Source organism: Loxodonta africana, chromosome 2 (assembly GCF_030014295.1).
Source record: "Loxodonta africana isolate mLoxAfr1 chromosome 2, mLoxAfr1.hap2, whole genome shotgun sequence".
In the NCBI taxonomy this organism is placed as follows: Eukaryota; Metazoa; Chordata; class Mammalia; order Proboscidea; family Elephantidae; genus Loxodonta; species Loxodonta africana.
Window position 1 is genome coordinate 166,280,553 of NC_087343.1, and position 23,596 is coordinate 166,304,148.

The 23,596-nt window shown below is 42.1% G+C and overlaps 1 protein-coding gene across 3 annotated transcripts in view; it reads right to left on the minus strand.

Annotated features, from left to right (window-relative positions):
* SLC36A2 (solute carrier family 36 member 2) overlaps nt 1–22,981 on the minus strand; it is a 72,958-nt gene extending 49,977 nt beyond the window's left edge. The window contains exons 1-7 of one of the 3 annotated variants that reach the window (XM_003404855.3): nt 22,628–22,977; nt 19,354–19,444; nt 18,445–18,533; nt 17,406–17,501; nt 13,674–13,758; nt 8,434–8,652; nt 6,253–6,351 (exon numbers count right to left, since the gene is read on the minus strand). In XM_003404855.3, the coding sequence (XP_003404903.2) occupies nt 6,253–6,351; nt 8,434–8,652; nt 13,674–13,758; nt 17,406–17,501; nt 18,445–18,533; nt 19,354–19,444; nt 22,628–22,791 (843 nt within the window). In that variant the 5' untranslated portion in view covers nt 22,792–22,977. Of the gene's footprint in view, nt 1–6,252; nt 6,352–8,433; nt 8,653–13,673; nt 13,759–17,405; nt 17,502–18,444; nt 18,534–19,353; nt 19,445–22,627 lie in introns of all 3 variants that reach the window. The other 2 variants (XM_023550775.2, XM_023550788.2) reach the window with 2 other exon arrangements.
* Between the last annotated feature and the right edge of the window lie 615 nt (nt 22,982–23,596).

A 23,596-nucleotide genomic window follows, 5' to 3' on the forward strand; every position in this document is an offset into this window, starting at 1 on the left:
ATATCAAAACCAGATAAAGACACTGCAAGAAAATAAGACTATAGATCAATATTCCTCATGAATATAGACATAAAAATCCTCAATCAAATATTAGTAAGTTGACTATATCTATATATAAAAAAGGATAATACATCATGGCAAAGTGGGTTTATCCTGGGAATGCAAGGCTGGCTCAAAATTTGAAAATTAATCAATATCATCTATTGATTAGCAGACTAAAAAAAAGAAATTCTATGATCATATTATTTCACAATAAAAACTCTCAGCAAACTAGTAAGAAAGTTTTCTTAACCTGATAACATTTACAAAAAGCAAAACAAATTTTAAAAACTCAAGCTAACATCATATTTAATGATGAAAGGCTGAATGCTTTCCCCCTAAGGCTGGAAACAAGAAAAGGTTGTTTGCTCACAGCATTCCTATTGAACATTGTATTGGAAATTCCACCCAGTGCAATAAGACAAGAAAAATACATAAAAGGCATATGAATTGGAAAAGAAGAAAAATATTATTTCTATTTACAGGTAACACTGTCTATGTAGAAAATTTCAAAGAATAATATATTGAAAAGTTTCTGGAACTGATAATTAAGCTTAGCAAGGCTGCAGGGTACGATGCCAATACACAAAAATCAATCACATTTTTATGTACTAGCAATGAACAGTTGTAATTCAAAATTTAAAAAACACTGTCATTTATAATAGTTCCAAAAATTATATAATTAGGTGTAAGTCTAATGAAATATATTGTGTAGAAAAGAGTTAACATGGCAGGCCCGAACTGCTATCCTTGGAAAACTCCACTTGCAAAGTTGGTTCTTGGAGAATAGCAGGGGCCGGGGTCTGGGGACCATGGTTTCAGGGGACATCTAGGTCTATTGGAATAACAAAGTTTATTAAGAAAAAGTTCTGCATCTCACTTTGGTGAGTGGTGTCTGGGGTCTTAAAAGCTAGTGAGCAGCCATCTAAGATGCATCAATTGGTCCCAATCCACCTGGAACAAAGGAGACTGAAGAACACCAAAGACACAAGGAAAATATTAGCCCGAGAGACATAAAGGGCCACATAAACCAGATACTCCAACAGCCTGAGGCCAGAAGAACTAGATGGTGCCTGACTATCACCAATGACCGCCCTGACAGGGAACACAACAGGAAGTCCCTGACAGAGCAGAAGAAAAGTGGGGTGCAGAACTCAAATTCTAGTAAAAAGATAGGATTGATGGTCTGGCTGAGACTGGAGGAACCCTGGGGGACATGGCCCCTGGATTCTGTTAACCCAGAACTGAAACCCCTCCCAAAGCCAACTCTTCAGACAAAGATTAGACTGGACTGTAAGGCATAAAATGATACTGAGAAGAGTGTGCTTCTTAGTTCAAGTAGATAAAGTATGGGCAGCTCCTGACGGAAGGAAGATGAGAAGGCAGAAAGGGACAGGAGTTGGCTGCATGGACACGGGAAGTCTGGGGTGGACGGGGGGAATGTGCTGACACATTATAGGGACATCAACTAGGGTCACATAACAATGTCTGTATAAATGTATGAGAAACTAACTTTAGCTGTAAACTTTCACTCAAAGCACAATAAAAAAAGAAAAGTTGGTCCTTGGATTTTAGAAGGTTCCCACCATTCTAACTAATAAGAGTGACTCACTATGCCTAAACTTAAAAGGTGGTTTATGCTGAACACCTACTTTCCTTCTGGGAGCTGGAATTTGGGTGTGTGCCAGTCAGGGGTGCCTAAGTAGCTAGTCCCCAATAAAAGCTTTGGGTGCTGAGGATCTAAAGAGATTGCTTGTAACAATATTTTACACATGTTGTCCAACTCATAGCTGGGGAATTAAATGAATCTTGTGTGACTCCACTGGAAGAAGACCCTTAGAAGTTTGTGCCAGTTTTCCCTAAAATTTGTCCCTTGCACCTTTTCTCTTTGCTAATTTTATTTTAATAAACAAAATATATTTAACTGTAATAAATCAAAGTCGTGAGTACAACTATATGCTGAGTGCTGTGAGTCTTCCTAGTGAATCACTGAATCTGGGGTTGGTCTTGGGAACCTCCCAGCAAAAATGTATAAAATCTATACGCTAAAAAAAAAAAAGGATAAAAGAAGTCAAAGAAGACCTAAATAAATGTAGAAACATGTTCATGAACTGGAAGAGTTAGTATCGTTAAGATGTCAATTTTCCTCAAGTTGATCTCTAGGTTTAACACAATTGCAATCAAAACCTATGCAGAATTTTTTTTTTTTTTTTTGGTAGATATTGACAAGCTGATTCTAAAGTTTGTAAGAAAAGGCAAAGGAACCAGAAAAAGTTGGAGCACTGACACTACCTGATTTTAAGGTAAATCTTCCGTTACCAAGTCAGCTTGATATTGGTGAAAGGACAGAGAGAATCAGAATCGAAAGCCCAGAAATAGAACCATATGCATATGGCTAGCTGACTTGAAGCAGTAGTCAAGAAATCAAAAGACGCATTCCATTGGGCAAACTCTGAAGCAAAAGACCTTTTTAAAGTGTTGAAAAGCAAAGATGTCACCTTGAAGACTAAGGTGCACCTGACCCAAGCCTTGGTGTTTTCAATCACCTCATATTGATGTGAAAGCTGGACGATGAATAAGGAAGACCAAAGAATTGATGCCTTTGAATTGTCATGTTGGTGAAGAATATTGAATATACCATGGACTGCCAAAAGAATGAACAAATCTGTCTTGGAAGAAGTACAACCAGAATACTCCTTAGGGGCAAGGATGGCAAGACTATGTCTCACATACTCTGGACATGTTATCAGGAAGAGATCAGTCCCTGAAGAAGGACATTATGCTTGGTAGGGTAGAGGGTCAGCGAAGGAGAGGAAGACCCTCAGTGAGGTGGATTGACACAATGGCTGCGACAATGGGCTCAAGCATAGAAAGGATTGTGAGGATGGCACAGGACCAGGCGGTGTTTTGTTCTGTTGTGCATAGGGTCGCTATGAGTTGGAATCGACTCGATAGCACCTGACAACAACAACAGCTGTCTTCTTGCAAAGGAGCAAAGGGAATTCAGCAGAGAATGCATAGTCTTTTCAACAAATGATGCTGGAACAAATGAGCATCCTATTTTAAGAAATGAACTTTGACCTATAAGCATCTTAAATGAAAATTAGCTCAGAATGGATCGTAGACCTAAATATACAACAAAACTACAAAACTTCTAGAAGAAAACATAGGAGAAAATCTTTGTGACCTTCAGTTAGGCAAAATATTCTTAGATACAACACCAAAAGCATGATCCATAAATAAAACTTTTGATAAATTGGACTATATCGAAATTAAAAACTCTTGATCTATGAAAGACACTGTTAACAGAATGAAAAGACAAGCTATGGACTAAAGAAAATATTTGAAAATTACACATCGAACAAAGGGCTTGCTTCTAGAATATATAAAGAATGCTTAGAACTCAACAATAAGAAAACACCAACTCAATTTTAAAAAATTGTGAAAGGCTGGAACAGACACTTCACCAAAGAGGATATACAGGTGTTAAATAAGTACATAACAAGATGCTCAAAATCATTGGTCATTAGTAAAATGCAAATTAAATCACCGTGAAATACCACTATACATCTATTAGAAAGGCTAAAATAAAAATATTGATAATACCAAGTGCTAACAAAGATGCAGAGCAATTGGCATGTGCACACATTCTGTAGGAATGTAAAATGATAAAACCATTCTGAAAAATCATTGGAAATTTCTTATAAAGTTTAACATACAGTTTCCACATGACCTTGCAATTCTACTACTAGAGAAATGAAAACTCATGTTCACACAAAAACTTATTCATAAATGCTATACCAACATTATTCATAATGGACAAAAGCTTTCTGTTGCTGAGCATACAACCCAAACATCCTTCAACAGATGACTGGTTAAACAAATGTGGTATATCTATACAGTGATGATCAACAATAGAAAGCACTAGTGATACATTGGACAACATGGGTGAATCTTAATCCAATACGCTAAGTAAAAGAAACCAGTCTCTAAAGGTTACATACTATATGATTCCATTTATATGACATTAAGGAAAAGAACAATAAAGGCAGAGAACAGATGGTGGTTGCCAGGGGTCAGAGGTGGGGGGAGAAGACACAGCATGAGGAAGTCTTCGTTTTGTTTCCTAATTGTGCTGGTGGCTACGCGACCCTATTTATTTCTCAGAATTCACAGAAATGTACATAGAAGAGTGAATTTTACTGACTGGATATTAAATATAAATTAAAAAAAAATACATAAGCAGCATTACCCTTTCTCAAATGTAGAAGTAGAGACTAGTATATAATCAAACCTGTTGCCATCGAATCGATTCCAACTCACGGCAATCTTAAAGGACAGAGTAGAACTGCCCCATAGGTTTTCCGAGGAGTGGCTGGTAGATTTCAATTGCTGACCTTTTGGCTAGCAGCCAAGTTCTTAGCCACTGCGCCCCCAGGGCTCCAATATATAATCCCCAAACCCAGTGCCATTGAGTCGATTCCAACTCATAGTGACCCTATAGGACAGAGTAGAGCTGTCCCATAGAGTTTCCAAGGAGCGCCTGGCGGATTCAAACTGCCATCCCTTTGGTTAGCAGCCGTGGCACTTAACCACTATGCCACCAGGGTTTCCATTAACACATAATAGCCACTGTAAATATGGAAACCCTGGTGGTGTAGTGGTTAGGTGCTCTGGCTGCTAACCAGAAGGTCAGCAGTTCAAATCCACCAGGAGCTCCCTGGAAACTCTATGGGACAGTTCTATTCTGTCCTATGGGGTGGCTATGAGTCAGAATCTACTCGAAGACAATATACAACACTTTGCAGTTGGAAACTCCTTTATGTTTAATTAAATTTTCTAATTTAAATTGTACAACTCCATTAGTTTTGATTTTAAAAGATTAGGAAACTCATGACCAAGAAGTTTATGTGATGTGAAGACAAAGTTTCGATACATGTATTAGAACAAAAATAAAACTCTATCTCAAGTGGTAACTTTGATAAAGGGTAAGACAGTACACAATACTGGGAAAGCCAGCACAACCTGACCAAAGCAAGGTCATGGAAACTCCATAGACACATCCAAAGTTCCTGAAGGATGGAATTACTGGGCTGAGGGATCATCTAGCTCAATTGGCATAACATAGTTTATAAAGAAAAGATTCTACATCCTACTTTGGTGAGTAAAGCCTGGGGTCTTAAAAGCTTGAGAGCAGTCATCTAAGATACTCCACTGGTCTTAACCCATCTGGAGCAAGGGAGATTGAAGGAAACTGAAGACACAAGGGAAAGTTCAGTCTAAAGGACTAATGGACCACAAGTACGACAGCCTCCACCAGACTGAGTCCAGCGCAACTAGATGGTGCCCGGCTACCACCACCGACAATAGAGGGTCCCAGACAGAGCTGGAGAAAAATGTAGAACAAATTCTAACTCACACGCCCACAAAAAAGGATCAGGCTTACTGGTCTGACAGAGGCTGGAGAAACCCCGAGAGCATGGCCTTGGACTCCCTTTTAACTCACTACTAAAGTCACTCCTGAGGTTCTTACTTCAGCCCCAAATTAGACAAGCCAATTAAACAAAACAGGGTTAAATGAGCACACCAGCGCATGGGCAAGGACAAGAAGGCAGGAGGGGACAGGAAAGCTGGTAATGGGGAACTCAAGGTGAAGAAGGGGAAAGTAGTGACATGCTGTGGGAGTGACAACCAATACCACAAAACAATATGTGTATTAATTGTTTAATGAGAAACTAATTTGCTCTGTAAACCTTCATCTGTTTTTGTTGTTGTTAGGTACCGTTGAATTGGTTCTGACCCATAGTGTCCCTATAGGACAGAGCAGAACTGCCCCATAGGGTTTCCGAGGAGCCGCTGGTGGATTTGAACTGCGAACCTTTTGGTTAGCAGCTGAGTTCTTAACTACTACACCACCAGGGTTTGGAACTTTCATCTAAAATACAATAAAATAAAAGAAAGAGAGAAGTACTGCTGCTAAAAAAATAAAAATAAAAGTAAAAATAAAACTCTGTTTCTCGACTGCCTCCGTGTTGTAACTTACCATTCTCCTGCTAGTGACAACTGACCCAAGTGAAGCCAGAGGTTACTTTCTCCCTAGTGTATTTTTCAGCCGGCGCACACAACGGCCAAGAGGACATGGAAACCCAGAGCTACCAGCTTGGTTTCAGAAGGCCACTCACAGCACCAAGGAAAGTCCACCCCAAATCTTACCACACCAATGCTTTCAAATGCAAAAACAGCTGTTCCAAAGAAGAGAGGGTAGGTATTCCAACTTGCTACCAGAGGCAATCTGCTGGGGTCCGGAATTCCCTGCAGGAGAGAAAAATGGGATAAGACATTCACTCTCAAAGCATATTTGAGGTCCTTTCAGAGAGGTGTTGATGAATTGCTGCCTTTGAATTATGGTGTTGGCAAAGAATATTGAATATACCATGGACTGCCAGAAGAACGAACGAATCTGACCTGGAAGAAGTACAGCCAGAATGTTCCTTAGAAGGGAGGATGGTGAGACTTCATCTCACATACTTTGGACATGTTAGCAGGAGGGACCAGTCCCTGGAGGACATAATGCTTGGTAAAGCAGAACATCATCAAAAAAGAGGAAGACTCTTAATGAGACGGATTGACACAGTGACTGCAACAATGGGCTCAAATATAGCAATGACTGTGAGGATGATGCGGAAGCAGTCAGTGTACATAGGGTCGCTATGAGTCAGAACTAGCTCAATGGCACCTAACAATAAGAGATGGGTAACTCTGAGAACAGACTTGAATCTTGCCAAGAAGTTCAGGAAACTTCAAAGAGAAGTAGCCAAGAATCAAAGTTGTTGTTAACACTGCACACAACCAAAGAGCCAGAGGACAGCAATATAAAGGAAGTGTCAGAGTATTGATGGATAGTATCTCACGGAGGGAGTTTGGTTTATCAGATACCTCCAAAAAAATCTTACACATCATGGATTAATCCCACTCTAAAGTGCCCAAGCACACTTTCGAATGGATAGTGGTCATGGGTGTGGAAATTACTATGATTATAGTTATGGTAATATTCTAAGGAGCCCAAAGCAATTAATTAAAAAAGAAAGTCCTCTTTTTTTCTTCAACAAGTCATCAGTCAAAGAGGACAAAAGTATCTAGAGTAAACACTTTTTGTATCCTAAACCCTAAAAAAAAAAATGTGCAAATTATTACAGAACCGTTCCAAAGGGCATGGTTCTGTAACCTTTGGAATAGTCTAAAACTGAATCCGAGGTAGTTATCTCATTAGGAAATTCAAGTTTGTGGAAGTCATCTATGCTGCCTAAAGAGTATAAAACTGACATGTTGTTATTCTAAAATATGACTAATTCATTGTTTTTACTAAATTCTATGCACAGTGTAACTTTTTTTTTTTTTTTCCTTATGGCTCCTGAAAGAGAAAAACATCTGAAAGGTATTGGGTATACCAAAGGGCTTCTGGGATTTAAATTTTGATGTGGTCTTGTCCTTTATAAAAGAAAAATCAGAAAGTATAGACAAGTAGGATATTGAAGGAAAATCAACACCCAAAACTCAACTTGTCAAACACATTTTAATTAACATCATGATAGATTTATGTGATCTTTTTGAGACTATTTAAACCTTGCTTGCTGAGAGTGAAGAGGACTTGAAGCATTTACTGATGAATATCAAAGACTACAGCCTTCAGTATGGATTACACCTCAACATAAAGAAAACAAAAATCCTCACAACTGGACCATTAAGTAACATCATGATGAACAGAGAAAAGATTGAAGTTGTCAAGGATTTCATTGTACTTGGATCTACAATCAATGCCCATGGAAGCAGCAGTCAAGAACTCAAACGATGCATTGCATTGGGCAAATCCGCTGCAAGGGACCTCTTTAAAGTGTTAAAAAGCAAAGATGTCACTTTAAGGACTAATGTGTGCCTGATCCAAACCATGGTGTTTTCAATCACCTCATATGCATGCAAAAACCAGACAACGAATAAGGAAGATCAAAGAAGAATTGATGCCTTTGAAATGCGGTATTGGCAAAGAACATGGAATAATACAATGGACTGCCAAAAGAATGAACAAATCTGTCTTGAAAGAAGTACAGCCAGAATGCTCCTTAGAAGCGAGGATGGTGAGACTTTGTCTCACATACTTTGGACATGTTATCAGGAGAGATCAGTCCCTGGAGAGGAACAACATGCTTGGTAAAGTAGCGGGTCAATGAAAAAGAGGAAGATGGCACAGAGACATCCTGTGGAAGAATGTTACCCTGACGAAGGGACTAGACTAAAGAGTGAGGAACACATTTACCAACCTCAGGGTTCAACCAGGTATCTACTCTGAACACAAAAGCCCTGCCCACTGTGGGACTCAGGTATGCAGTGTACACTAACCTGGACAATGTACTGGACGACGATGACCAGGCTGACCAGCATGCTGATGTTGGCCAACAGGGAGAAGATGCTCAGGATCCTGAGGTTCCGGATGAGGGCCAGCAGCACCAGGAAGGGCAAGAAGGAGAGCATGTAGATCCTCGAGTCCATGGTAGGTGTCAGTGTCATTGTCCCATTGTGAACGCAGGTGTTTGTTGTACCATTAATGGCTTCCACTATCTGAGGAAGGAACGGGAAAAGCAAGAGCAAGAGATGCTAAATGTTCTGGCCACATGGTTAGCTCAGTGCCTTGCCCATAATCCAACTCCCTTACAAAGAGTTGGAGCATTTCATGTGAGTTAGGGTGGATTTAGGACTTCTTATTCTAAACTCTCCATGCCATACTTTCTCAAAAGAGAATCACTTTAATAAGAAAGGAATAACTGGGTTATAGTGGCTATTGGTTGGCTTTTGGCCACCCAGCATCCATTCCTCCTGATTTATTTGGGGAAATTATCTCTCCCTATGGAATACAGCCTTGAAGGATTTTAAGCATAATCATATGGCACACCCAAAGGATGGGCCTCTGACTCAAGCATTCAGAATCCATCCCAGGAATCTGAATCTAAATCTCAAACAAATTGACGCAAGAACAGAAATAGAAAAATTCTTTTTGATACTGGAGCCCTGAGGGACTTCTCATTAGTTCTACTCTCTAGAGTTTCCTAGCTGCCCTGATCCCTCTTACCTGTCGTTAGCCAATGTCCTTCCACTAAACTTATTTTCTGCTTAAATTCCCCAGAATCTGTTTCTTTTGATTATAACCCCCAAACCCATAGTTTATTCGTTCTCAACTGGCACACTACTGGCATTTTGAATGAGAAGACTCTTCCTGGTGCAGACTGGACCATTCATTGTAGGACATTTAGCATTCCTGGGCCTCACCCTCAATTATGTTGTTGTTAGGTGCCTTCAAGTCAGCTCCAGCTCTTAGCAACCCTGTGTACAACAGAACAAAACATTGCCTGGTCCCGAGCCATCCTCACAACCGTTGCTATGTTTCAGCCCATTGTTGCAGCCACTGTGTCAATCTGTCTCATCGAGGGTTTTCCTCTTTTTTGCTGACCCTCTACTTAACCAAACATGATGTCCTTCTCCAGGGACTGGTCCCTCCTGATAACATGTCCAAAGTATGTGAAATGAAGTTTCCCCATCCTCCCTTCTAAGGGATATTCTGGCTGTACTTCCTCCAAGACAGATGTGTTCATTCTTGTGGAAGCTCATGGTGTATTCAGTATTCTTCAACAACATCACAATTCAAATGTGCCAATTCTTCTTTGTTCTTCCTTTTTCATTGCCCAGGCTTCGTATGTATACCGGCCAATTGAAAATACGATGGCTTGGGTCAGGTGCACCTCAGTCCTCAAAGCGACATCTTTGCTTTTTAAATCATTTTAAAGAGGTCTTCTGCAGCAGATGTGGCCAATGCAATGTGCCAGTTGATTTCTTGACTGCTGCTTTCACAGATGCTGACTGTGGATGCAAGTAAAATGAAATCCTTTACAACTTCAATATTTTCACTGTTTATTGTGATGTTGCTCATTGGTCCATTTGTGAGACCTTTTGTTTTCTTTATGTTGATGTGTAATCCATAAGGCTGTAGTCTTTGATCTTCATCAGTAAATGCTTCAAGTCCTCTTTGCTTTCAGCAAGCAAGGTTGTGTCATCTGCATATCGCAGGTTGTTAATGAGTCTTCCTCCAATCCTGATGCCACAATCTCCTTCATCCAGTTTCTCTAAGTATTTGCTCACCATACAGATTGAATAAATATGGTGAAAGGATAAAGCCCTGACATACACCTTCCCTGATTTTAAACAATGCAGTATTCCCTTGTTCTGTTCAAACAACTGCTTTTGGTCTATGCACAGGTTCCACATGAGCACAGTTAAGGTTTAAACCTTAAGCATAACATCCTCTAATCATTGTGACAAACATAAACCTCCCACACATATTTTCAAACACCTCTGGCAAAGTGGAGGATGGGGGATGGTATTACCCTTCGTTTAGAACCAGAACAACCTGGTAGAATCTTATTACACAAGCAATACGATTCACCATAGAACAGTATCGGTTTGAATTGTACAAGTAAAAAATGTTGAATTGGCAAATGTTGTGCTATCTATATTTTTCTACAACAATAAAAAAAGAAGAAGAATTATAAAAGCATTATTAATCCTTACCCATGGTAGCCATGGTAGCACCTTGGAATATAGTCAGCTGTACATTTTCTATAGTATGTAGGCATGTATTATATGCATTTTTAAAAATTTTACTGGGTTCATAATATATACTCTTTTATTTTGAAACTCCCTTTCACTTAACAACACACCATGGATGATTAAATGAATCATTTCAGTTTTTCTTCCCCTAATTCCTAACCATAGTAGGAAAAATACCAGAAAAGTTAGCCAAGCATTCAAGGCCCTCCATAAACGGGCCCCACCCAACTATTAACGCTCTTTCTTGTCCAAGGCCAACACCTTCTTCTATAACCAAACTAGTCTGAGTTGCCTCTCCTGAGCAAGTCCTATACATTCATGTCTCCAGGACTTTACTCACTCACTTCTCCCACCTGGCTGCCACAACTAAAGACTTTCAAGACCCAGCTCAGCTACACCCTCCTCTAGATAGCCTTCCCTTGCTTCAGTGATCTTTCCTGCCCCTGTACATTTAGGAAACTATCACCTTCCCATTTAGCTCACAATTAAGCACCTCAGTGTTGTTAATAGTGTCCTAATCTGACACTTAAATATTATATTGTTATACAACTTGGTTACATGTATGAGAACACACCCCACTTAGGCAATAAACTCCCCAGACAGTGCTTGCTTGTCTCTAGGCAGGTGGTGAACGAAAGTGTGCAGAGACGACCTTTCTGAAGAGTAATCAGGCAATGTGTTTTAAGGACCTTTATAACAATCACGCTCTTTGACCCTGCATTTCCACTTTAAGAAATATAAGCTAAGGAAACAAAGGAGTACACAAATATTGATGGGTCACTGCAACAGGTTACAGCAGAATGATGAAGGGAAGCAAAGGAAAGATCCAACAATAGAAGGCTGATTAAGCTATAATCAATTTCTGTGATGGAATATTAGCCAGTTGCTGCTGAGTCAGTTTCAACTCATGACCATTCCATGTGTGTCAGAGTAGGATTGTGCTCCACAGGGTTTTCAATGGCTGGTTATTTGGAAGTAGATCGCCAGCCTTTCTCCCGAGGTGCCTCTGGACTCAAAACTCCAACCTTTAGATTAGCAGCTAGGTACGACCTAGGGACTTTGATGGAATATTATGAAGCTATTAAAAATTATGTTAGAAAAAATTAGGACATTGAAAAATGCTAACCAGTTAATGCTCAGTTAAAATGATAGCCGTGAGTGTTTGGATTAAGAGTAAATTTAGGGGGAAAGGAGGAGCCATTATTTAGGAAGTACTGAGTGTTTGTTTATGGTGATGAGAAATTTGGCACTGATTATGTATTCAATGTAATTAATATCACACTAAATTGTACACCTGAAAATTGTTGAATTGGCAAATGTTGTGTTTTATATATGTATATACATATGTGTGTATGACAATAAAAAAATTATCTTGAGAGTAAAAAAAAGAGTAACAATTTTCTTTTGCTTGGAGAAGCAATATAATATAGTGTTAATAAAAACTTAAGATCTGGTGTCAAAAGGTCTGGGTTTTAAATCATGACTTGGTGGCCTTATATATATTACAGAGCTTATAGCTTCAGTTGTCTCATCTGCAAAATGGTAGCAATGACAGTACCTAAAAATAAAGATTGTTGTTAGGTGCCATGGAGGCAATTCTGAATCATAGCGACCCAATGTGACAGAGTAAAACTGCCCCATAGGGTTTCCTAGGCTGTAATCTTTACGGAAGCAGAAGGCCAGGTTTTTACTCCCATGGAGTATCTAGTGAGTTTGATTAGCAGCCGAGTGCTTAACCATTGCGCCCCAGGGCTTAACCAATGCACCAGCAGGGCTCCTTCCCATAAAGATTCCAAAAAACCAAATCTGTTGCTGTCTGCTGTTGGATTTGGATTCATAGCGACTCTATAATCCAAAAACTAAACCCACTGCTGTCGAGTCAATTCCGACTCAGAGTGACCCTATAGGGCAGGGTAGAACTGACCCACAGTGTTTCCAAGGGGCAGCTGGTAGATTTGAACTGCTGGCCTTTTGGTTAGCAGCCATCATTCTTAACCACTACATCACCAGATCTCCTACTGACCTTTAGGTTAGTAGCCAAGCTCTTTACCGTTAGTCTTTACAAGGGCACTACCAGGGCTTCTCAGGTTACCAGGACTCTCCTATAAATAGGACAGAGTAAAACCACTGACCTTTAGGTTAGCAGCCAAGCTCTTCACCAATTAATCTTTATGAGGAGCACCACCAGGGCTCCTCGTAAAGATTAAACCCATTGCCGTAGAGTTGATTCCAACTCATAGCTATGAGCTATAAGATTATAGCCTAGAAAAGTCTATGGGGCAGTTCTATTCTGTCCTATAGAGGTGTTAGATTCCAATGGCATAGAACAACATACCTGACACATAATAGAAGCTAACTGTGGATGCTTACAATTTTTTTCTTTTTGACTTTAAATTTCTGGTATTTTATAATCAGAAGGAAAATCTCAAAGAACAATTTTCTTTTTTTTAAGTATATTGATTGACTAAAGATGGTCTATGTTATTGCTCATGTTGCCCCCCACTCCCCCAAATTATTGCAAGATAATATTTTGGTTAGACTCAAAGAAGTTCTTGAGAAAAGCAACTGTGAAGTCATAGATTTAGCAACTAAAGATAGTTAAAGATGACCCAAAGAAGATTAGGTATCATTAACAAAAAATCCATATAATAATATAATCCATAGTTAAGGGCAAGTAAGCTCTAAGACAGGAAGACTGAGGAATCCAAGGCTCCTTCCAGCTCAGGATTTTAGAGACCAACCTTGAGGGCAGGTCCAAGACATTGGACAAAGGATATTGTGGCCAAAGTAGCCACTTATAGAAATCACAGACGTGTGGACTGAGGAGAGTCTGGGTTCTTTGATACCATCCAGTTTAACTTCCTTTGTTTTAATGATAAGGATGTTCAGGCCCAGAGAGAAAAAGAAATTTGTTTGGTAAACAACAGAAGATGTTCTTTTTGTTTATCCTCTTGCCTCCCATCTTCCCGAGAAGACTCTACCTGCTTTAGATTATCAGCCACAAACACAATGTATGCACAGCAGAAGCCCAGCTGGGTGACTATTAGGAAGAAAATCACGACACACCTAGAGGAGAGAAAGAAAACATTATAAAAGAAGTTGGCCTGTCAGTTCCATTTATTGCTGTTATGCCCCCTACCCCCACTGTCCCCTGAACCAGACCCTTGGTCCTGTCACCAAAATTGACAATGACCCAGTGAAAAAAGGAGGTAACAACAGTTCTCTTAAAAAAGGTTTTTCAACCACCTGTATATTCTCAGCAAGTGGTAAAATTCTTCATGGTCAGGGGCTTCCCCCACTCTCACCGTACCTGGCTCCATAGCATTCCTCATAATTGATGCCAATTGAAAGAGGGCAGTAAGCACAATGCTTTATTAGCTATTATCAACGTTAAATATTTTTCCTGCCATGAGCCTGGTACTACGTTGGTCAGTGAGTATACGCAGACAAATAACACATGGTCCTTACCTCTAGTAGTTTATATACTAGTGGGCGAGATAGACAAAGATTATTATAATATGGCATGAAAGGGTGCACATAAAATTTATCCAAGTTATGGAGCAGACAGAAGACTTTCCTAGAGAAATTGATAACTGAGTGGGAGACTTAAAGGACAAAGAAGAATTGGGAAGGGGAAAAATGAGGGGAGAGGAGAGACAGACAGAAAGAGAAAGAAGGAAGGAGAAGAAGAACATCAGCAGCAACAACAGTAGCAGCAACAAATACGACAATAAGAAGAAGAAGAAAAAGAAGAGAGGAAAGGTTATTTCAGTAGAGGAAGCAGGCAGATTTCTCTAGCTGACACGTGGAGAGCCCGTTGGAGGTGGCAAGACTAAGGACAGGAGACTGGATAGGAGATTCTTGCAATAATGAAGGTGAAAGATAGCAACAGACTGGACAAACACATGACCTTTAGAACTAAACTCAAAAACCAAACCCATTACTGTCGAGTTGATTTTGGCTTTTAGGGACCCTATATAGGACAGAGTAGGACTGCCCTATAGGATTTCCAAGGAGTGGCTGGTGGACTCGAACTGCCGACCTTTTGGTTATCAGTCAAACTCTTAATCACTGAGCTACCAGGGCTCCACCTTTAGGACTAAGAGAATTAAAATATTTTAAGAGATAATAAGATGCAAGAATTTATAAATACCTGGTAATTTACAGGTTTTGGGGTCTGGCACAAAATGAGCTGGGAAGCTTAGAAGGAAGAATAGGTTTTAGAGGAAGGAGCGCAAATGACACATTCAGTATCTGAATTGTCGAGCTTGAGGTCCCTATAGGAGACATTCAAGAGGCAACTATATAATAAGATTTAGAACTGTTTGTAGGTAGTGGATAAAGTCTTGAGAAGGCAGGAGTTCACTGTCCAAGAATGTGCAGAATTAGAAAAGAAAAAGGAACATTCCAGACTTTGGAGAACACCAACATGGATGGAAACAAAGAAGTCTGTAATGCATCGATGGAATGGTCAGAAAGATAGGAAGGAAATCGGGGGGCGGGGGGGCATATTTAATAGAAACCAAGAGGAGGGTGGGGGAGAATGTTTCAAGAATAGTCCGTTGTACTCATCTCTGTGGAGGGTTCTCTAGGGTAAGGAGGTACAACAAGGAAGTCTTAGAGGACACTGGTGGAAAGAATGTGAGTAGAATTATGAAGACAGAAAAGCCAGATGATCTGTGAAAGAGGTGTGAATGAGATGTGAGGAAGCAAAGTCAGAGGGTAGGCTTTCTTTCATGAAGCTAGAGTGCGAACTCCAGTCTGGATGGCATTCCTTTTTGTTTATCATTATAGACCATTGTCTAAAGCACATCCTGACACAATGTAGATCTTCAAAGATATTTGTTGAATAACTATATGTTGAATATGAGATAAGATAGTGGCTTGAGGGTGGTGCAAGGTCCAGGAAGCTTTATTTATTTATTATTTTTTTAATGGAGATTGGTGAACACATTTAAGTCCTTAGGGGAAGAGTCCAAAAGAAAGATAGTCCAGTTACAGGAAAGAAGATAATTAGTGGAACAAGGTACTTAAATGGGGCAAGAAAAGCTATTTTATATGCTCAACAATGAGTAGAAGGATTTCAGGGACTACGAGGTATGTGTGGGAGGGATTGAGGTAAAAGTCTCTTTTTGGGTCACAACAATAGGAAAATGCTGGTTATTATCACATATCCTTCCTAGTCTGCTCATGGGATGAATTAATAGAGATGGGCTTTGGACCAATGGAGTTGCTAGACCCATGATACCCTCCTACCTTATGTGAGCAGGAGCACACCTGGAGTACAGCAGTGGTTTGGGGTATCAAAGTTCAAGAGACACCTTGACAATCTAAGGAATGCTCAGAAGAGAGGAAGGCAGACAGAATGGGACAGGTCTGGAAGACAAAGGAGTAGATGCAGTCATAAGTACCAGAAGATAAATTGGGGTGGTTATCTGTTCTGAGTTACCTTTGAGAGCAAAAAGGTGGGAGGATGCAAGGAGGAAGACTATAGCTCAACAAAAGGTCATAAAGACTTGGTCTCTTTCTCTCCTTTCTTATCTTACTATATGCTTTCTCCCTAAGAGAGCTTCTTTGCAGCCTGGCTTCATGACTGATGACTTCAATTCTCTGTCTCCTGCATGAAGATAGGTTCAAATCTGTACATACAACCACCCACTTGATATCTCCATTTGGGTGTTTCTCGGGCACCTTAAACCCAACTCATCCCAAATAGAAATCATCAGAAATCTGAGCCACCCTTGACTCTTCCTCTCCTCTTTTTCCTTTCCCAGTCTCCAATTCACGACTAAGTCTTCTCTTCTCCATCCGCACTGCCACCAGCTTGGTCAAAGCCACCATTGCCATCTGCCTGGCCATTGTCAACAGCCTCCTTGCTGGTCTGACTAAATCTACTCTTGTTCTCTTACAATCTAGTCTCCTCGAAGAAGCCAGACAGATCTTTAAGCAATGCAGATATGATCACTTCCCTGCTTAAAGTTCTCCAGTGGCCTCCTGGTTTCTTTTAAGAAAAGAACAAAATCTTTAAGAGGGTTGAAAACATCCAGCCTGACCCAGCACTGGCTCATTCTTCAGTTTCACCTCCCTGGCTCTTTCCCCTTAAGCCTCCTGGTCTTTGCATACCTTAGAACTGCCACACACTCCTTTCTTCTTCCCGGGCATTTACATGTGCCTTTCCTTCTTCGTAGAAGGCCCCTTGGGCTTTCTCCTAGGGAATTCCTCATCTTTCGAAGGCCTTCCTTCAGAACTCATCTCAGCTATTCCACCCTGGGAGACCCCTCTCCAGCCCATGTATGTCTTCTTACCTGCTCAGTAGCAACCAGTACTTCTTTCTCTCATATTACTTATCCCTGAGGTTATTAAATAACTGTGTTTAATGTCTGTCTTTCCCACTGGACTATGGGCTCTGTGAGGGCAAAGCCTTGTGATTTGTCTTATTCCCCGTGATTTTTCCAGTGCCTGGTTGGATAAATGTTGTTAAATGAAAGAGAGAATAATATTAAAGCTGAATAGCAAAGGAATGAGCACCCTGTCACTGGAAGCATACAAGGAAGGACTGGACAGAGGTGTTGCCAATGCACCCCTTCTATGTGGAAAGTCTGACATTCTGTGCCACATGAGCCACATTTCCAGGGAAGAAGACAGCCCTGACAGCAGCATTCCCACCAACTGTATCCTACCCCACTGCAGGCAGAGCAAGAACGAAGAAGTACCTTCCCCAGTAGGCGTGGTTCTGGAGCCAGGAGCTGGGACTGGCTTCTAGTCCATGCATCACCGTATCCCCATAGTCCATAAAGGGCTTGTTAAGCCTGTAGGGGAGAGAACACACACACAGTTGCCAAGTGATCACTTAACCTAGGGTCACATACTCAAAAATCAAAAGACCCTTGGCAATGCAGGACCTAGCTGGAGAGTGAAAGGGTATTAGGGCAGGGGTCTGAATTCTAATTCAGGCTCTGACAACTGGTGAGATTTCCTTGGCATCTTGTTTTTCTCACCTGTCAAGTGAGATAGCTGCTGGATAACAAGAGAAAGAATGCATACCTTAACGGGTGTCATAGTTGTCATAGCCACGATCTCACTGAATCCTCATGACAATTTGCTGAGGCTGGACTGAGCATGGATTGTTTATGCCCAATTTATAGATGAGTCAAGCAGATAAACACAATAGCCTGACTGAGATCACCTAACGGGTAACGTGAAGTCCCTGGTGACGAAAACAGTTAACACACTTGGCAGCTACTGAAGGATTAGAGGTTCGAGTCTACTCAGAGCTGCCTCAGAAGAAAGGCCTGGTGAGCTCCTTCTGAAAAATTAGACACTGAAGATCCTGTGGAGCACAGTTCTACTCTGACACACAAGGGATTTGGTTTTTAGTGAGTAATGTGGCAATGTCCTGCCTTAAGCCCCATAGTGCTTTTCCCTTTTTAGTGGCCTCGTCGGAGAAGATTAGGATTTAAACTCCTGTTATGTGTAGGTGGTGCAAAAGATTTGTGCTCAATTACTCACCTAAAGGTTGGCGGTTCGAACCCACCCAGTGGTATTGTGGGAGAAAAGAACTGGCGATCTGCTTTCATTAAGACAGCAGCCAAGAAAACCCTATGGAGCAGTTCTCCTCCTTCGTAACACGTGGGGTTGCCATGAGTCGAAGTGGCTCAACGGCAACTAACAACAACACGGATAGGGAGTTTCTGAGATGTCCCTAAGAAACATGTATCAAAGGAATTGATGCAAGGGTGCTATTTTTCTTACCTGTGGCAGAAGTGCCGGGCACACCTGACCAGAATGTGCATGCAGTGGCAGGCGACAAAGCCCATGGCCAGCACACTGAGTGGGCCCATCTGGAGGAGAGAGGAGAGGGGCCCGGGGAGAGGGAAGAGAATGGGTTTAGCAGGAAACAGAGAGGGGAGATTTGGTGATAGCAGATATCATTAAGAACTTAAAGACTTTTCTCGCAAACTGGTTTCAAGCCCTTCTGAACAGTAAAAACTGTTCTTTCAAATGTAATCTAAAATCAAATTGACAACAGCAACTCCAAAGGTTAGAGAAGAAGCTAAGGGGGCAGTGAGGTTATGTAAACGGTGGAGAAATAATTTGGAAAAGGAGGGTGAGAATGGTTGCACGACTTGAAGAATGTAATCAATGTCCCCAAACTCTACGCGTAGAAATTGTTTTTGAATTGGTGTGTTCTGCTGTTTATATTTTCAACAACAACAACCAAAAAACAAAATAAATTTGTAAAAAAATAAAATAATTATTGTGAAAAAAGTAATCTCAAACAGAAATCCAATAAGGTACATAAAGCCATTATAATGGGGTATCGTGGTAGGAGTAGGGCACAGGATCCTGACCGTGTGCCCGAGGAATCCTTGAGGAAATTCCGGGCACTGTGGAGCACAACTAGGAAATGGTCATAGTCCAACCTTTGAATTCTACAAGGGGGAGAGGGACTGAAGCCCAGAGAGTGGACAAACGATTGGCCAAGGCCGCTCGAAGTCTGCGGCAAAGGCAGAATCAAACCCAGGCTAGACGTCTGGACTCCAAATCTGGATCAAGCTGTCTCCTAGAAAGGCTTCTCATTTCGAACTATTGTAAACTGTTAAAGGCTTCTCCTCCCACCATCCAGGTCATCACGGCCCCACCAGCACTAGCCCTTCTTACCAGGATGCCTGCGTTCTTTGTGGCCAGGGGGAGCCCCAGGATCCCTGTGCCCATGTTGCCTTTCACCAGGTGAACCAAGGTCTGGAAGCCTCTACAGGAGAGGAAGAAAATGTGAGGATGTGGGTGTGTGGAGGTGAGAAGACCCAACAGTCAGCCCTTCACAAGGTTAAGCTGAGTAGGGGGGGTCTCTGGCCATCTCTCACTCACTCTGTCCTTGCCTGGAACATTCAGGCCTTCTGTAGGATGACCAAGTATCCTGGTTTACCTGGAACCGTACTGGTTTTAGCTGCTAACACTCATTGTACACCATCATAGCACTTACTATATGCCAGACACTGTACTAAGTACTTTTCATGCATAATCACGTTTGATCCTTTTGTCCACAGTATGAGAAAGGTGCTATTATCATCCCTATTTTGCAGATGAGGAAACTGAAGCACAGAGAGCTTTTTTAGTGACTTGTCCAAGGGGATATATATATATATTTGAAAAACCGAACCTTTGCCATTTGAGTAGAGCCAGAATTTAACCCCAGGGCTCCTTCAGAGACCTTGTTCTTCACCTATACCTCTACAAGACTGCCCCCCCAGGGATAGCCAGACAGAATGAGTAATGGGACAACCCCATATCATAACTGGGAGCCCTGGTGGCACAGTGGTTAAGAGCTTAGCTGCGAAACAACAGGCTGGCATTTCGAATCCACCAGCTGCTCCTTGGAAACCCTATGGGGCAGTTCTACTCTGTCCTATTGGGTCACTATGAGTCAGAATCAACTTGATGTGGCAATGAATTTATATCATTACTGAGGAAACTGATGTTCAGAGAGAAGGAAGTGACTGTCCCAAGGTCATAAACTTAGTGGCAGAAACAGGGTTGAATCCGGAGAAAAGGGAAAAGGACAGACCGAAAAAAAAGTATCCTAACCTCTGAATTAACAGGTCAGATGACTAGGATCCCCAGGTGGGGTTTGGGAATAGGGTCATTTGGGGATTGGGCTCCAGGGGGGTTTACCCCCCACCCCCACCCCAGGGTACCAGGTGGTTATTGGGTTTAAATCCACAATTTTAGAAATCTTGGAAATTCCCCATACCAAAAAAAAAAAAGAACCTTTTGCCATCAAGTCAATTCCAACTCATAGCAACCCCACAGGACAGAGCAGAACTGTCCCATAGGGTTTCCAAGGAGCAGCTGGTAGATTTGAACTGACGACCTTTTGGTTAGCAGCCGTTGCTCTTAACTACTGTGCCACCAGAGGCCCTGGAAATTGCTCTTAAGAGTCCGAAAATCAGTAGAAGTATTTTGGAGGGAGCCTGGTCTCTGGGGATGGACAAACCAGGGATTTAAAACTCAAGGCCACTACTTAACAAGCAATGCCATCTTAGGCAACCTGCTTAACTTTGCTGAGCTTCCGTAAATGTTAGAAAGAACTGTCCCAGACACCTGTATCTTTGACTTAAAGCCCTCAGTTCTCCAACTTTCTGAGGCTTTGCCCTCCAATGTGTTAAGGGTTAAAGAGAACAACTGGGGGAGGAAGAGAGTACAGAGTCCTGCGTGTCTTTCTCCCTGTAGATGTCAACATTGCTGACAGAGCACACTACACCCCACAGTTGCCAGTGATGGGTTTGTTTTGCAACTAGGAGCAGGTCAACAGGTCACTTTGGAAATTTCTAACTAAAAGGGCTGAAGAAATCAGAATTTAACTTTGGGTCACTCAGTCAGCTTAAAAACATAGAGTAGTGAGTTGTGCAAAGCACTGGACTGGGATTCAGGAGGCCTGGGTTCTAGGCCTAACTCCCTTGGTGACTTTGGACGTGACATCGTTGGAGTCCCCAGGTGCTGTGCTAGGGGCTCTATGCTCAAATCACCTTTAGAGCCACCCTAGGAGGTGCAAACTTTACAGAGTAGCAACTGGAGCACAGAGAAGGGACGTCGCAAGCTCATGCAGGTAAGCAGCTCAGTGGGCATTCGAACCGACTCCGGAGGCGCCACGCTCACCCAGTCTGTTACTCTTCTTTCCGCCACGCCACGAGGTCCCCTCTACCTTTGACTTGCTTTATCACTAAATTCTTAAGTGGCTAACATTGCCACCAAACCATGTGTCAGTTCAGGGCACAAGAGTTAGATGGCTCCCCCAAGGCCTCCGATGAAAGAACAATCCTACTTAGACGTGAATGGTGCCAAGGCTAGTGTGCTCACCCTCACGGTTGCTAATTCTTAGCAATCCCCAGGACGAGCCCCCGGGAAACCAAACCATGCCAGTGCCAGCCATTGTGTCAGTCCCCAAACTGTCTTATGGGGTGGCGGTGGAGGGGGGCTTTGCCTTCTCTTTACAGGACTTCTCCCTCCTTGCTGCCCCTCTGCTTCAGGTTTAATTTCCACAGGTGCCCTGCTTTAATTCACACTGCCACCAAATTATGCCTGTTCTGTATATGGGGAAACTGAGGCTTAGAGAAAAGAAGCAGAGGCACAACTGGAACTTAGATTTGATTCTTTGCCCGGTGTTGTTTCTACTATACCAATGTTTTTCACAACTTTCTTCTTAAAGCAGCAGAACCTCTCTACCACCTTGCTTCCCTACTTTGTTTTTTGCTGAGTAAACTAGCTACTCTGGTCAAGGGGTAGGGTCCAGATGGAGGGAAAGGAAAGGTAGTTGGAGCCCTGCGTCTTATCTTCCCTGTCCATCTTCTCTTGGTAGACCCTCCTTATCTTGGATTGAAAGTCTTGTGAGTGATCTCACCCCCTATTCTGGAAAAAATGGAAAACCACCAGAATATTCCACATACTGTGCTTTTTGGTGTCACTCCTGCGATTCCCATTAGAAATAGAGGCCGGGGTAACTGCAGGCAGGAGGGAGGAAAGAGGCAATGCTCTGTTGTTGGGGAGGCCACTGTAGTTCTAAGCTCAGGTCTCACCTTTTCCTCCAAGAAGTTGGGGGTTCTGCTTACATTAGCAGGGCTGACCAGGAGCAACACTCACTTTTGGGCCAGTACTGGAATCTAGCCCCTATTCTGCCAATAACCCAGGGTGTTGTCTCAGACAACTGGGCCTTAGTTTCCCCACCTGCACACAATTATATGGGCTTTTACGTATATAAGGGCTTTGCTGACATTCTGCGTTCCCGCCTTCTTGAGCTCTCAACCTGACTTGACCTCTGGCTCTACCCCTCCCGATCTTGCTTTCTTCATCTGCACAATCGGTTGGGGATCCTACACACCCACTTCAGGAATTTTGCCACTGTAAGCTGCCAGGCTGGAAAGCAGAAAATAGCACTCACGTTATGCCCTTGGTCTTCTGCAAGCGCAGCGACTCTGAAGAGCTTCCTTCCAAGAAGCTGGTGGTCTTGTCTTGCAGCTTCTTAGCACTTTCTGGAGAGGACATGAAGTCCATTTTCAGGGAAACAGCTCCCTGGGGACCCCTGACACTCTTGGTCAAAGGCATGGCTGCTTCAGAAAGTGAAGGTTCAGGGTACTGAGGAGGTCTGCGTTGAAAGGAGACAAACAGGAAGACGTCTGGCCCAGGTGCAAACTCCAGCTCAGAGGTTTGTGCCTTAGCAGGCTCTAGTCAGGCTGGAACGAGGCCCCACCTACCTCCCTGGAGGGCACCTCCCCCTCCCCTGAGAAGCACAGTAGTAGAGAAGCCCTGCTCTCCCGGGAGGAGAAGGAGGGATTTGGGAGGTAGTCGCCCACGCTTATTGGTATTACCTAATATCAGAAATCGCAATGGTGACTTTTACACTGAAAATTTAATAAGTACTGTTTATTAAGCAATTTACCAAAGGATGGACACTCTTTTAAGCACTTTTGTTATGTTTTCTCATTTAATCCTGTAAATTAAATAATGAGGAAACTGAGGATCCTTGAAGTAAAGGGACCTGGCTGAAGTCACACAGCTGGAAAAGGACAGAGCTGAGACCTGAGCCCAATTCATCAGGATTTTTAACCAGTGCCTTATTATTGCCTTCAAAAGAATGCCTCCACCTCATCTCAGGTCATCTCAGGGCTGTGGCTTCCTCTTCTCACTGGAAGTTCAATCTGGTGCAAGTTGTTCCTTCTGGAAGTTCCTCTTCTTTAACTTGGAAAAAAGGAACAATTGTTCACCTCTAATAAACCCGTTGCTATTAATTTGACTCTGGTTCACGGCAACCCCATGGGTATCCAAGTAAAACTGCACTCCATAGGGTTTTCAATGACCCATTTTTTGGAAGTAGATTGCCAGGGCTTTTTTCTGAGGTGCCTCTGGGTAG